The 14,540-nt window shown below is 45.2% G+C and overlaps 1 protein-coding gene across 7 annotated transcripts in view; it reads right to left on the bottom strand.

Annotated features, from left to right (window-relative positions):
- The window catches only part of NIPAL3 (NIPA like domain containing 3), a 48,198-nt gene that overhangs the window by 26,448 nt on the left and 7,210 nt on the right, over window positions 1-14,540 (bottom strand). For all 7 annotated transcript variants that reach the window (XR_006411433.3, XR_006411434.3, XM_026517037.4 and 4 more), the window contains exon 3: window positions 1,417-1,485. Coding sequence is in view for 5 of the 7 variants with exons in the window: in XM_026517037.4 (XP_026372822.1) it covers window positions 1,417-1,485 (69 nt within the window). In the remaining 2 variants the exon portion in view is untranslated. The remainder of the gene's footprint in view (window positions 1-1,416; window positions 1,486-14,540) is intronic.

The following is a 14,540-nucleotide window of genomic DNA, read 5'->3' as shown; positions in this document are numbered from 1 at the left end:
GATCTCAGTACCAGGTTGTCACTCTAAGACAGCTGTTCTCACACTGGCTGGGAAGCCTCAGACACTCCCCGGGGAGGCCTGGAAATGTGCATTTCTAACGCACAACACAGGCAGCGTGCGGTCTGCAGTGGGAGCCGGGGTCTAGGACGCCGCCCCATGTTCGTCCGGCTTTGGGTTGAGTGTCTTCCTCTAACTACAATGCCCCGAAGTCCCCACACCTGGGGTGTCTGCTTGGCCGCACTCCCTTCTATAGACGAGCTGGCAGCTCTGCTGGGCAGCCCGGGGGTATCCGTGGACCCTGCACCCCCTCAGGTGGATACTTGGCCCAAGTCTGGCCAGAAGTCTTTGTTCTGGAAATGTGCACTTGGGATGTAGAAAGTGGGGTGGTGACCAAGGAGAGCGGGGCAGTCATGTTGACTTAAAGGCCCACCGCTGCCACGTGCGGGGGACCATGATGAGGGCTGCATAGAAGCAGATGTGGAAGCAGAGACGCTGCTCTGTAGGAGCAAGAGCATGAGCCAGACAAGCGGCCAGGACACCACGTGGCCTCAGAAACTCACGGGCACACTCTGGCACACGGGCGTGCGTGCAGCCGAGATGTACCAGGTTACCCACGTGTGTTCGCGTCTCTGATCCAGGGAGGGAGAGCGCTTCTCCGCAGCTAGAAGCTGGGCAGTGCCGCAGAGAGGAGTGGGCCAGCGCGCTGTAGGATTTAACCCGTCTGCAGGTGTCAAGCCTCAGTGCGGGTGTCCCAGAGCAGTCCCCGAGACCGGACTTGGGAGGAGGTAGTTGCTTTGGGAGGTGATTCCAGAAGACACAGGAAGGGAGTGGGAAAGTGAGACGGAGAAGGGAGCAGACCAGTGGAGGGTGCAGAGTGAGTGCCCTGGGCAACGGGGGCTCATCCCACTGGGGACCCTCTGGGAAACCCTGTGAACTCAGCTCAGAGTCATGCTACCAGAGGATGGTAGCCTGGGGCATTTACCCACGGACTCCCATCCCCCTCTGGCCAAAAGCTGCCCCGGGGGCAATAACCACCATGGCTGTCACCCAAGTCACACATGCCCGTGGAACCAGTTCCCGTGGTGCCCTCAGGAGGTCCTCAATCTATCAGCGTGCTCCAAACCACAGCTGCAGGCCAGCTCAGATGGGCCAGCTGGCTTGGCTGCCCCAGGCACTCCAGGAACTTCTAAGTAATAGAGAGCGCCGTCGTCAGAATTGGGGGGGGGGGTAGAGGGATGACGTGGCGGCCAAGACACTAGAGAGATTCTGGAACAACCCACAAGGGATTGTCCTAGGCCCAGCCCAGGAATGGAGTAGGCAACGTCCCACAGTGAGGAGGCAGCTGGGCCTGCCCTAGACACCCCGGCTGATCAGCTGTCTCTCTGCTCCCAGTCAGTGCTAGGGACTGAGACTTACCTGTAGGTTAAGTGCAATGCTGACCACAAGGTGCCCGAAAATCGCCAAAAGGGCGCCGATCAAGTTTTCCTGTAAGGAAAGTTCATAGGAGCAGATGTGAGCTGGGTCTAAGTTAAAGGGCCTCGGGGCACATAGGAACCCCCACTGTTTGCTGTCCCAAAACAAAGGCAGAAAAACATCCCCCACAAAGCCACATCCCAGGCTTCTATTTGGAATTTTACGGTTTACTACTCAAGGTTAATGCGGCTGCCTTGTTGGTTTACAAAACACTGCCCTGAGCTGGACACTTCCAGAAAGCAATGTCCTCTGCCCTCCAGTCACAATGACCTGATAAGGCCTAAATCGGCTCTGCTCTTCCCTTAATGTACGGACTCACTGCAGTCTTGCGCAGGAAAGCAACACTCAGAAATCAGAATTTACAAGAGAAACACAGGCGGGGGTACTGTTTGCCATTTTATCAATGGAGCCTTCATGTTCCCAGAAGGGTCTCAATGAAACTCTTTAAACTGGCTAACTTGCTTCGGGCATTTTTAATGATTTCATTTATAAACATTTAACTTCCGTCACCTTAAGAATAAGGTTCAGATTCTTTAGCATGGCGTCTTCTTTTAACTTGAAAAGACAATTACCAGACATATATTCATCGTACAATAATTAGGAAATATAAAGAAATGACAGGAAGAAGAACAATCACAACAAAACAGAAAAGCCCCCTTAATTCTAAACCCAGAGCTAACTACGGCAAACATTTTGTTATTATAAACGTTTTTCTTCTTCTTCTAAAACTTTTTTCTGTCCGTAAATTCAGATATGAATGACAATGTTATAGTTTATTTTATAAAAATAAGATCATAATCTGTTTTTAACCTATCCTTTTACTTAAGATATTATAAATACATTCCCCTTTCAGGCATATTTAATTAATTTTTTAAAAAATATTTTATTTATTTATTTGAGAGAAATAAGAGAGAGTGAGAGAGCATGAGTTCGAGGGGAGGGCAGAGGAAGAGGGAGAAGCAGACTCCCCGCCGAGCAGGGAGCCCGACACGGGGCTCCATCCCAAGTCCCTGAGATCATGACCTGAGCCGAAGTCAGACCCTTAACCAACTGAGCCACCCAGGTGCCCCTAATTCATCATTTTTAATAAATACCAAATAACTCCTCATTTGGATGTGCCATATTTTATATCATTGCTTTTCCATTGTTGGATACTTAGGCTGTTTCTTTTTTTTTAAACACCGTTGTGATCGAATATCCCAGTGCACACATTTTTGTGCATTTATGAGGATGACTCCGTTGGGATAAATTCTTAGAAGGAGGACTGCTGGGTCAAAGGGCACTTGCCTCAGCATTTTTTTTTTTTAAAGATTTTATTTATTTATTCGACAGAGATAGAGACAGCCAGCGAGAGAGGGAACACAAGCAGGGGGAGTGGGAGAGGAAGAAGCAGGCTCATAGCGGAGGAGCCTGACGTGGGGCTCGATCCCAGAACGCTGGGATCACGCCCTGAGCTGAAGGCAGACGCTCAACCGCTGTGCCACCCAGGCGCCCCTTGCCTCAGCATTTAAATAGCCACACTATACTATATCCCCCACACACCCTCCAGGTTTTTTTCACCACTAAACACCAAAGAATGTTCTATCTTAGCCAAATATGAATCCTCCCTGCCCCGCATGGGCCTTTTCCAACTCCCCCTTTGCTCAAGAAGTTCCTCCCTGTGAAATCTGCCAGTTCTTCAAGGCCTGGCCTGGGCGCTAGCAAATCAAGAGTGAACAAGACAAAGGGTCTTGCAGTTTATCCAGAAGACAGGTAATTAGCAGGCGTAAGGCAGGAAGTCAACCTTCTGTCCTCTCTGCCCCCCATTTCCCTGGAATGCTGGGGACCTAGACAGCTAAGAAGGCGATCGGCTGTAGATTAGGGTGGAAGGAGGGAGGTGTTATTTACTGATGGAAACCACCATGGCTGTCCTTGACTTTGTCCCCAGCAAGGTGCAGCATTGCAGAATAAAGGAAAGATGCTGAGCGGAGAACCAGGAGACCTGGGTTCTAGGTCCTGCTCTGCTGCCTCATCACAGCATGACCTTGGATGAGTCCCTTCCCCTCATCAGGCTTGTATGTCCCTGTCTGGAAAATGTAGATGCTGGCCCAGATAACCTCCAAGGGACCTTCCAGCCCTCACCAAAGCCCCTGGGCAGGGCCAGACTGCCAACAGAAACCAGGCGAAGGACCAGGCCAGGCAGGAAACTGACTTATCTTCGTTCCACTTTGTGCAACAACTCATTAATAGAAGGTCACTGGGGGCATCTCATGGACCCAAGGGAGCTGGCTTCCACTTCTTCCCAAGATGGCTCTCATAGCCTGAGATGCACTTCCTTGGTCCTTCTCCATCTCTGTTTTGTATGTTTTTGTTGTCTCTTCTCAGGCAGAATTAAGCAGAAACCAGGTCTATCCTGTAGGATCACAGGATCTCAGAGCTGAAAGGGTCAATGGAGATCGACCAGGCCGGGGTTTCCCTGACTGCATTCGTAGAGATGTCAATGGAGCTCGGAGGCAAAAAGCACAACATGGTTACATAAGTTTGGGAAACAACAGATCCTCAGTCCACTGCTTGGAGGCCCACAGTGCCCTGAAGGTTAGAGGCTCTCCCAGGCAGGTCCTCCTTGTCCACCCCAGGTGTCCCAAACCGACGAGGCTCTAGAACTCTCAGTCTGCAGACATCTGTGATGCTCACACCCGCCATCTTAGCCACATTCCCTTTCTTTTGTTAATAGCACCCTGATTTTGCTGTGGAGCACTACCCCACGCCCCCAATTCTCCCTGTACGGTCTTGTTGGGACTGTCATTCCAAGTGCTCCATCCTCCCCTGGACCACGATGGGCCTATGACCCAAACTTGACCCACGCCAGGCAGGTCAGAAACTCTCTCTGGGGTCCAAATCTTTTTTTTTTTTTTTTTTAAGAAAGTGTACAAGTTGGGCGGGAGGGGCAAAGGGAGAGGGAGAGAGAGAATCTTAAGCAGGCTCCACACTCAGCACTCAGCATGGAGCCCAATACGGGGCTCAATCTCACAACCTGGAGATCATGACTGAGCTGAAATCAAGAGTCAGATGCTTCCCTGACTGAGCCACCCAGGTGCCCCTCTGGGGTCCAAATCTTGAACAGAGAAGCATGAAGCCTGAAAGAAGTCTGGGTTCATTGCTGCCCAAGGCCATGCCTGGGCAAGTCAGGTCCCAGGAGCCATCCTGGTGCCCATGACTTCCAGAAGCCTGCTTTTCTAGCTCTTCCTTCCATTTTGGAAACAGTCCCACGTCTTTTTTGCTTAAGAGCTGGTTTCTTTTACTTGCCCCACAGAGCTAACTGAGTCAATGCTTCACCGTACATGGTTTGGGAACATCTTTATAATTAGTCCAACTCCTAGTAAGCATGAATGTTCATTTCTTCGTCTTTGTCTTCTTAGGGGGATGGCTTTTGCAGACAAAAAAAGGCTATCTGCATTACTTTGATTCCTTAAAAAAATTATATTGGCTATAAAAGTAACAGATTCATGAATCTAGTTTCGTTTAAACAAAATCTTACCAGGGAACTAAGAAACTTGTAAGTCTAATAAACTGCACTTACGAATATAAGGAATCTGATCTCTTAAACAGTCCAGTGCTCTTTACCTACAACACATTCTATTATCCCTTTCAATTTAAAAAGCAAATTACAGAACTTCTGCTTCCAGCAAGATGGAGTAGACTTATATTTTCCTGTGCTTCCTGCTCTGTACCATTGGAAACCTTGGACATTATATAAAAGCAAACACAGGACAGCTCTGAGAGGTGGACAGAAGAAGGCAGACAGGCTAGGGAGCTGGGGGCCTGAGGAACGACATGGTGGTGGGTTCCCTGGGTCTTCTCTTTACCTCACAAACCTCAAACTTGAAGCTGAAGAAACAGGCAACTTGGAGTATCAACAAGTATAGACAAAAAAGCTCTAAGAGAGCCTGTGTTCTCTAGTCAAATGACCAGGAGATGAGCAGCCAAGCAAGACAGAAAACTTTAAGACAAGTCCTGTTCCAAACATCACAGGAAAAAAAAAAAAAAAAAAAAGATACCCCCCCACCCCCACACCAGCATAAGCCAAGTAGGGGGCTAGATTTCCAGCCTTTCATGGCTATAACAAGGCACCTCAACTCACAAGCTGGGATTATCAGAGAAAGCCAAGGAGGGATCTGGGGTCGAGTGATGAGGCACCCCCTGTCCCCACAGAGTGAGAAGAGCCCACATGGGGAGCCTGGACTTGTACCCCCAGCTGGCAGCAATGATGCACCCTTCTCCTACTGGGTGGTGTCAGTGGGGGCCTGGTGGAGAGACAGGACTTTTACCATTATACTTTCACAATTATACCCTCCCAAAGTTGGGGTTACCATTTGTAGCAAATTGCAGTGATGGCTGCCAACCGTTTCTCTCACAACTCCCGTCAAGAGGGGGGAAATTTTCCCCCCACCACTTGAATCTGGATGGGTTTGTGATCAACAGCATGATATGGAAATGAGGGTTGGGGACTTCTGGGCTCAGGCCGTATAATTTCTACTTTTGCACAGAAGGAAACTCAACCACATATAAGGAAGTCCAGCCTATCCATAAGAAGAGAGAGGCACCCTGTGGAAGACCAGCTATACAAGGAGGCCTGGTCAACACCCAGAGAAGAGACAGGCCCAGCCATCTCAGCCAACTGCCAGCTGAGTGAGCCATCCCAGCTGAGGCTCCAGGCATGAGTGACTCCATCTTGGATTCTCCAGCTCTAGTCCCAGCCGAGCACCCTAGACAACACTATATGGAGCAAAGAGGAGTCATTCCTGCTGAGCCCTGCCCACATTCTTTGTTTCTTAAAAAAAACTTTATTGTAAGAACACTTAACATAAGATCTACCGTCTTAACAACTGAGGTGTACAATGTAGTGCTGTTAACTGTAGGCACAAAGATCTCTAGGATGTATTCATCCTTCATAACTGAGACTTCACGCCTGTTGATTAGCAGCTCCATTTCCTCACACCACCAGCCCCAGCAACCGCCATCCTCTCTGATTCTATGAGTTTGACTCTAGTAGACCGCTCATAGAGGTGGAATCATGCAGTCCTTGTCTGTCTGTGACTGGCTTACTGTCTTAGTTCAGGCCGCTCTAACACATACCACAGACTGGGTGATTTAAACAATAAACATTTATCTCTCATAGTTCTAGAGACTAGGGAAGTCCAAGATTGAGGTTTTGGCTGATTCTATTCCTGCTTAGAGTTCTCGTCTTGGTTTGCAGATGGATACCTTCTTAGGTATCTCACATGTCAGAGAGAGATTATTTCCCTCTTGTGTCTCTTCTTATAAAGCACTAATCTCATTCATGAGGGCCCCACTTTCATGACCTAATTATCTCCCAAAGGTCCTACCTCCAAAACATCACACTAGGAATTAGGGCTTTAACATATAAATGGGGAAAGGGTGGTGACAAACATTTAGCCCATAGCACTTATTTTACTTAGCATTACGTCTTCAAGGTTCATCCATGTTGTCACGTATGGCAAGATGTCTTTTTTTTTTTACAAGGCTGCATAATATTCCACTGTATGTATGCATCATGTTTTCTTTCTTCATTCAACTATCAATGGACATTTAGGTTATTTCCATATCTTGACTATTGTGAATAGTACTGCAATCAACATTGAAGTGCTATTATCTCTTTTAGATCCTGATTTCAATTCTTTTGGATCCTGTCCAGATTCTTGACCTGTGGAATTATGAGCAGTGAAATGATTGTTGTTTTTAAGTTTAGGTTTTCGGGTGGTTTGTTACACAGCAGGAGCTAACTGATATATTTCCTTAATAAACCAGGCTCGCTTAATGATCCAGCAATTTTTGTCTGGGACTCAAGATCTGATTCTATCCCAGATATTCACTAATAGGTGACTTTCATCTTCCATCTGATTCTCGAGTGTGTATGATTCTACTGCTTAATCCCCCCACCCCCTTTCTTTGCCCAGCTACGTATTTTAACGTCTTCCCATTTTAATGCCTGCCTCTAAATATTCTTTAAGGCCATTCTAGAAACCTAGCATACCTTTAGTTAACCCATCATTTACTGAGGTAAGATTCACAAATCATAAAATTTACCATTTTGACCTTTTTAAAGTATCTCATTCAGTGGTTTTTGGTATATTCACAATGTTATGAGTGATGTCATTGATAAAGTGGTGGAATAGAGAATTTCAGGAACCCATCCCCTCAGAAAAATAACTAATGCACTGGCAAAAACCATCAGAATCACATTTTTATAAAACTCTGGAGTCTAGCCAAAAACGTGTAACAACCAGAGGAAGGCATGGTGAAGAAACAAGCTGTTGCTTTATGGTACGAAAGCACTGTGGCATTTTAAATCCTTTCCACCCCAGACCTGTGGCAGCCACAAGGATGCAGAGAGAGCAATATATGAAATTATTATTATTATTATTATTATTTTTAACTGTGCTTGTGGGTTCTGACCTGTCTGGTAACCCCTGAAGCCTTGGCACAGGGCTTGTTTTTGTTTTGTCTGACGTGGAGGGATCCCAGGGCTAGGGACAGATTCTCAGGCTGTTAATGACCAAAGCCTTTAAAGGCACAAGTATTGGCTGTGTAACAGCTTGGGGCAAGGAACAGTACTCAGGATGAGCGATAGGCAGAAGGAAAAGCCTGGGCAGGAGTAGTCTGGGGAATGAGATACATAAAGGATAAGAGCTTTCTTAAGTCTCCACGTATACTGAGGAATTGAAAAGGCCATGTATGTGGCCAGGGCGGGATGCATGCTCCAAAAACACCTGAGAAAACGGTAGCCTTGACCTCTGGCTGGCCTTCAGGCTGGGTGCAAGCAGGGAGCAAAGGCTAAGACAGAGTGAGCGGTGAACGGCCTGGCTCAGCATTGGAAGGCCCCAAGACACAACCAGTCTGCAAAGAGTGGGAGAATTGGGGGAGGGTTTTTTCCTCTTTTTTTCCTTTTTTGGCTCTAGGCGGTTAAGGAAACTGTCAAAACTCAAGCTGACCACTGAACAGGAACAGACGTCATCAGGCTGCCCACACAGAGGACACAGACTTTGCAAAAAGAGTTTAGAAAGATCATACAACAAGAAACACTAACAAACCACAACAAGCAACAACAACAAACAGGATGCAGATCTGATTTCTACAGTTGCAACGTAATATTTGAAATGACCAGTTTTCATCAGTGTTGTACAACCACACCACTCTCTAAATCCCGAGCATTTCCACCATCCCAAAAAAGAAACCCCAAACCCACTGGCAGTCCCTCTCCACTCCCGGTCACCACAGCCCCTGGCCACCACTAATCTACTTCCTGTCTCTATGGACTGCCTATTCTGGACAGTTCATATAATAAATGGAATCCTACAGTATGTGGTTGTGTCTGGTTTCTTTCACTGAACATAATATTTTTAAGGTTCATATGTTATAACATGTACCCGTACTTCCTTCCTTTTTATGGTCAAACAATATTGCATCAATGGATAGAAGACATTCTGTTTATCCATTCACCAGTTACATTTGAGTGATCTCCACTTTCTGTCTATTGCAAATGATGTTATTAACATGCTGTACAAGTTTTCATACAAACATATATTTCTGATTCTCTTGGGTATCTATAGTGACTATTTTAACTTTTGGGGGGAAACTGTCAAACGGTTTTCCATAGTGGCTGCACCTGTGTACATTCCCACCAGCAGAGGACTCCAATTTCTCCACATGTTTGCCAACACTTGTTATTTTCCTTTTTACTTATTTTTTTTATTTTTTAAAGATTTATTTATGTATTTTAAAGAGAGAGAGAAAGAGTGAGAGAGTGTGGGAGCCCACACCAGTGGGAAGGGCAGAGCGAGAAAATCTCAAGCAGGCTCCCCACGGAGCACAGAGCTTGACATGGGGCTAGATCCCACAACCCTGAGATCATGACCCAAGCTGAAATCAAGAGTTGGTCGCTCAACCAACTGAGCCACCCCGGCGCCCCGAGGAGGTGTTTCTTATGGATGAGCAAAGAAAGCGGTGGATAGAATCTACTCCAGGGGAAGATTGTTGAAATGAAGCAAATGACTTGGAATATTATATAAACTTGGTTGATAAAGCAGCAGTGGGGTTTGAGAGGATTGACTACAATTTTGAAAGAAGTTCTACTGTGGGTAAAAGGCTTTCAAACAGCATCCCGCACTACAGAGAAATCGTTCATGAAAGGAAGAGTCAATCAACGCAGCAAACTTCGCAGTTGTCTTATTTTAAGAAATTGCTGCAGCCACTTTGATCTTCAGCACCCAGCACCCTGATCAGTCAGCAGCCATCAACATGGGGCAAGACCCTCCACCAGCAAAAAGACCGTGACTTGCTGAAGCTCAGATAATGATTAGCATTTTTAAGCAATAAAGTATTTGTATGTTTATTTAATTTCTTTCAAGATTTATTTATTTTACAGAGAAAGAGAGCATGTGCAAGCAGGGGAAGGGGCAGAGAGAGAGGGAGACAATCTCAAGCAGACTCCCTGCTGAGCGTGGAGCCCAATGCAGGGCTCGATTCCAGGACCCTGGTAACTGCTGAACTGCCTGTTTCTTCTTTCTGTTCTGTCCATTTTTGCTTCATGTATTTTGGTGTATACATATTTTATTTTTGTTATATCTTCTTGATAGATTGACTCTTTTACCATTACATAATGTCCTTTTTTGTCACTCATAATAACTTTCATCTTAAAGTCTATTTTGTCTAATGTTGGTATAGCCAGTCCAGCTCTCTTTTGGTTACTGTTTACATGGAATATCTTTTCCCGTCTTTTCACTTTCTACCTCATTTTTGTCTTTGTTTGTTTTTTTAAGAGGGCTCCAATGTGGGACTTGAACTCACGACTCTAAGATCAAGACCTGAGCTGAGATCAAGAGTTGGATGCTTACCCGACTGAGCCACCCAGGCATCCCTCTCATTTTTGTATTTGAATCTAAAGTGAGTGTCTCGTAAATAGCATATACTTGGATTCTGTTTCTTAAAAAATCTGTTCTGTCAATCTCTCCCCTTTATTTGGAGAGTTTAAGTCATTTACATTTAATGTAATTACTGATAAGAAAGGATTTCTGTTGTCTTGTTTTCTACATATCATGTCTCTTTCTGTTCCTCAGTTTCTCATTACTGCCTTCTTTTGTGTTAAATAGATATATTTTCTAGTGTACCATTTTTTTAAAAGATTTTATGTATTTATTTGAGAGAGAGCGCACACACAGGAGTAGGGAGGGGAGCAAAGAGAAAGAATCTTCAAGCAGACTCCCTGCTGAGCAGAGACCCCCGCCCTGCCCAGTGTGGGGCTTGATCTCTTAACCCATGAGATCATGACCTGAGCTGAAACCGAGTCAGACACTCAACTGACTGAGCCACCCAGGTGCCCCTCTAGTGGACCATTTTAATTCCCTTATCATTTCCTTCACTATTTATTTTTGAGTTATTTTCTTAGTGATTGTGCTGGGGATTACAATTACCATATTCAAGCATGTGATAAAGCATTTATAATTACATTTGTATGTACAAATACTATAGTATTGTATGTATAGTATTAAAATATATGTATTGAGTCACCTGGTGGCTCAGTCAGTGGAGCATGCAACTTTTGACCTCAGGGTTTTGAGTTGGAGCTTACTTAAAAAATCTTTTTAAATAAAATATATGTATTGCAACACAACATAGGCAATGGTGTAGTAAAATTAACAAGATGTCAATTTCCCCAATCCTCTCTAGATGGGTTAATCCAACGTGCCTCTAAGTGAAAATTTATCAGCATAATTGATAATACCTTTTTGGTAAACTTCACAGAAATTGTTGAGGAGAACACATGACCCCAAAATATGTCATTTTGGCATACTGATTATTTTGAATTAAAGTTATTTAAGAAACAGCCAGTACAAGAAGGGTACTCGGAGCCCCCTTTTGCCCCCTGAAAGCAGGAAATTAATCTCCCATGTGAAAGGTACTTTCCCAATATGTACCAGGAGGAAGAGAGACATCCTTACCACCAGAGAGAGGAAATTTAGGGCCAAGAAGGCTATAAAAACAAACCTTGTTACTACCTCATTAATTTACTACCCCAAGCCCAAATCCCTTTGTCTTGTCAATTCTTCACAAATTTATTGTTTCTTTGTCTAAAACGTATCAAAGCTGCCTGCTTTGGTTCCTTCCTTGAGTATCATCTCTTTGTGGTTCCCATATACATGAAATTAAAATTTTCTCCTATGAATCTGTCTTATGTCAATTTAATTATTAGACTAGCCAAAGAATCTAGAAGGGAAGGGAACCTATATTGCGAAAGCAAAACAAATCCTGTTCTCAGCACCTCAGCTATAAAACCCAAAACCTGCAACAGAACGGATGTTAAAATCTGTCTCATTTTAGCAATCAGTAATATTTGTCTTGAATATTGGGGGGGGGGAGTCCCATTCTTCTCATTTAGATATTCATTCCTAATACAATAGATAGATATTAGATATTAGATATTCATTCCTAATACAATGTTATTTTATGCTTAATAATTATCAAACTTTATATTACATTCACCAATTGCTTTTATTCAATCGTATCAATAAAGAACTTCTGGATTGAGTCGGTACTTCTGAACCTGTTAAAAAGAAAACCAGAGGCCCAAAATGGCACCACTTATGTAAAATCACCAAACTGGGGCTTAATACTTAATCTAACTGAAGCTTTATCCTCCTCCAGAAAGGTCATCTTAATGGGTCAGTCAGGAATCTTCTTTTTTTTTTTTTTTAGATTTTATTTATTTATTTGACAGAGAGACAGCAAGAAAGGGAACACAAGCAAGGGGGAGTATGAGAGGGAGAAGCAGGCTTCCTGCCAAGCAGGGAGCCTGATGCGGGGCTCGATCCCATGACCCTGGGACCATGACCTGAGCTGAAGGCAGACACTTAACAGCTGAGCCACCCAGGCACCCCCCCCAGGACTCTTCTGATCAGCACCAATAAGGTAATCTGTCACATGGGCCCTCTCTATCCCCCAAAGGAAGATGAGGTAATGTACCTAAGAGGACCTGTTTGTCCCCAAAGGAAGGTCACTTCACCTGAAATAATTCTTTTTTCTGTTTAGAACTTTGTCTTACCTTTAAAAACTCTTCCCTTTCAGGGCACCTGGGTGGCTCAGTCAGTTAAGTGTCCAACCCTTGATTTTGGCTCAGGTCACGATCTCAGGGTCACGAGATCGAGCCCCAAGTCTGGCTCCACACTCAGCAGGGATTCTGCTTGAGTTTCTCTCCCTCTCCCCCCTCCCTGCACACACATGCATACACACGTGCGCGCGCTCTCTCTCTCTCTCTGGAATAAATAAATCTTTAAAAAAAAACTCTTCCCTTTCTGTAGCCCTTTGGAGCTCCCCTGCACTTGCTAGACGTGATGCTGCCTGATTCATGGATCAATTAATAAAGTTAGTTAGAGCTTCAAAATTTACTTGGTTGAGTTTTTGTTATTTCACAAGCCTTAGGTCAAAGAAAAATTAAAAAGTGAAATTTGTACATTTTACATTCTTTCTTTTTTGTTTTTTAAGATTTTTATTTATTTATTTTGACAGAGAGAGACAGCCAGCGAGAGAGGGAACACAAGCAGGGGGAGTGGGAGAGGAAGAAGCAGGCTCCCAGCGGAGGAGCCCGATGTGGGGCTTGATCCCAGAACACCGGGATCACGCCCTGAGCCGAAGGCAGCCGCCTAACGACTGCGCTACCCAGGCGCCCCTACATTCTTTCTTATAGACAAGTATGATAAGTGTCCATAAAATGTTTAAGTGTTAAAAGATAGACACTGTCTGGGGACAAAATTCTGTGGGGGACACATAAGGGAAATATAAAAGTAAGGAGAAAACGGAATGATGTAAAATTTCCCACTGCTGAAGAAGAGCTTTTTCAGAAGGCTGATGGTAGATATCAAGTGGGCTTTATGTTCCAGGCGCTATAAAAAAATACTAGAATTAAAATGTGCCAGAAATGACATACTTGGCAAACATAAACTTGCAACACAAGTTTTAAGTTTTAGATGTCAACCAAAGGAAGAGTGAGGCAATACACGGGGTTTCTTTAGAGGGTCCAGTCTGAAGACCCCAAAGGGAGCCCTTCGCTAAGTGTGGCTCATTATGGATACAGACAAAGACGTCAGCCTCATGGAGGCCGAGATCGGAGGCCAGGCAGGCACCGGGCCCAGAAACTCAGTTTACCTACGCAAATGATAAATGGTTGAAAGGAACTGCCTTGGGCAGGTAGGAGACAAAAGGACTCTGGTTCTGGTTCTGACAACACCTCACAGGCCTCCTTCCGTTTATGGTGAACAAGGGTGAGCCAGAAACAGGCTCTAGCGGTTGTGCAGAAAGCTGAGACCAGAGCGAGGGCTGTTCAGAGGACGCGTGGGGGTCACACAGCTACAGACAGCTTCGAAGGTGGGCGGGCTGGGAGATGTGCTTCATCTCCACCGCTAGCTGGCACGACAGTGCCCCTCGCTCAGAGCAGGTGCGTGGCCCTCCTGAGGTCATCGGGAGAAAGCGCTGAGCTCGGGAACTTGGAATTAGGGTGAACCGTATGAAATTGCCACTGTTCAGCCGTTCTGACCTATACAAAATGGTAGTTTCATACGGTTCAACCTATAACTGGTAGCCGCTATTTTATTTTTACCCCAAGAGACCAAGCTGTCCTCTGACGAGATGTGGACGAAATCCACAAGGCCGCCTGACAGTGTGTTGTTAAAGTGATGGAGAAGGGAAACCGGCTGCTGTCGCCACGCACGCACGTCAATACTGTTTCGGGGAGGAGGGGGAGGAGGGCCGAAACCTAGAGATAAAAACTGTAAAACTCACAAGGAAAACCCATCTGAGCAGCAGAAAAACAAGGTTAAAAGGTTCCCAGGATAATAAAGGCAGGTGTTTCTGGAGTATTTCTATATCTACACGTTAGGTGTGGTGCGAAGCCCTTTCCAGGCCTTTGGGCCACAACCACCTGATGAAGTGGGAACAGTTATGAGTCCTAATTTCTGCACCCAAGTCAGAAGGACTTTACACGTGAACAAAGGAAGGCCCAGAGAAGTGCAAGAACT

This window comes from Ursus arctos, unplaced genomic scaffold (assembly GCF_023065955.2).
Source record: "Ursus arctos isolate Adak ecotype North America unplaced genomic scaffold, UrsArc2.0 scaffold_32, whole genome shotgun sequence".
Taxonomy (NCBI): domain Eukaryota; kingdom Metazoa; phylum Chordata; class Mammalia; order Carnivora; family Ursidae; genus Ursus; species Ursus arctos.
This window is presented reverse-complemented; position numbering and strand designations above follow the sequence as displayed.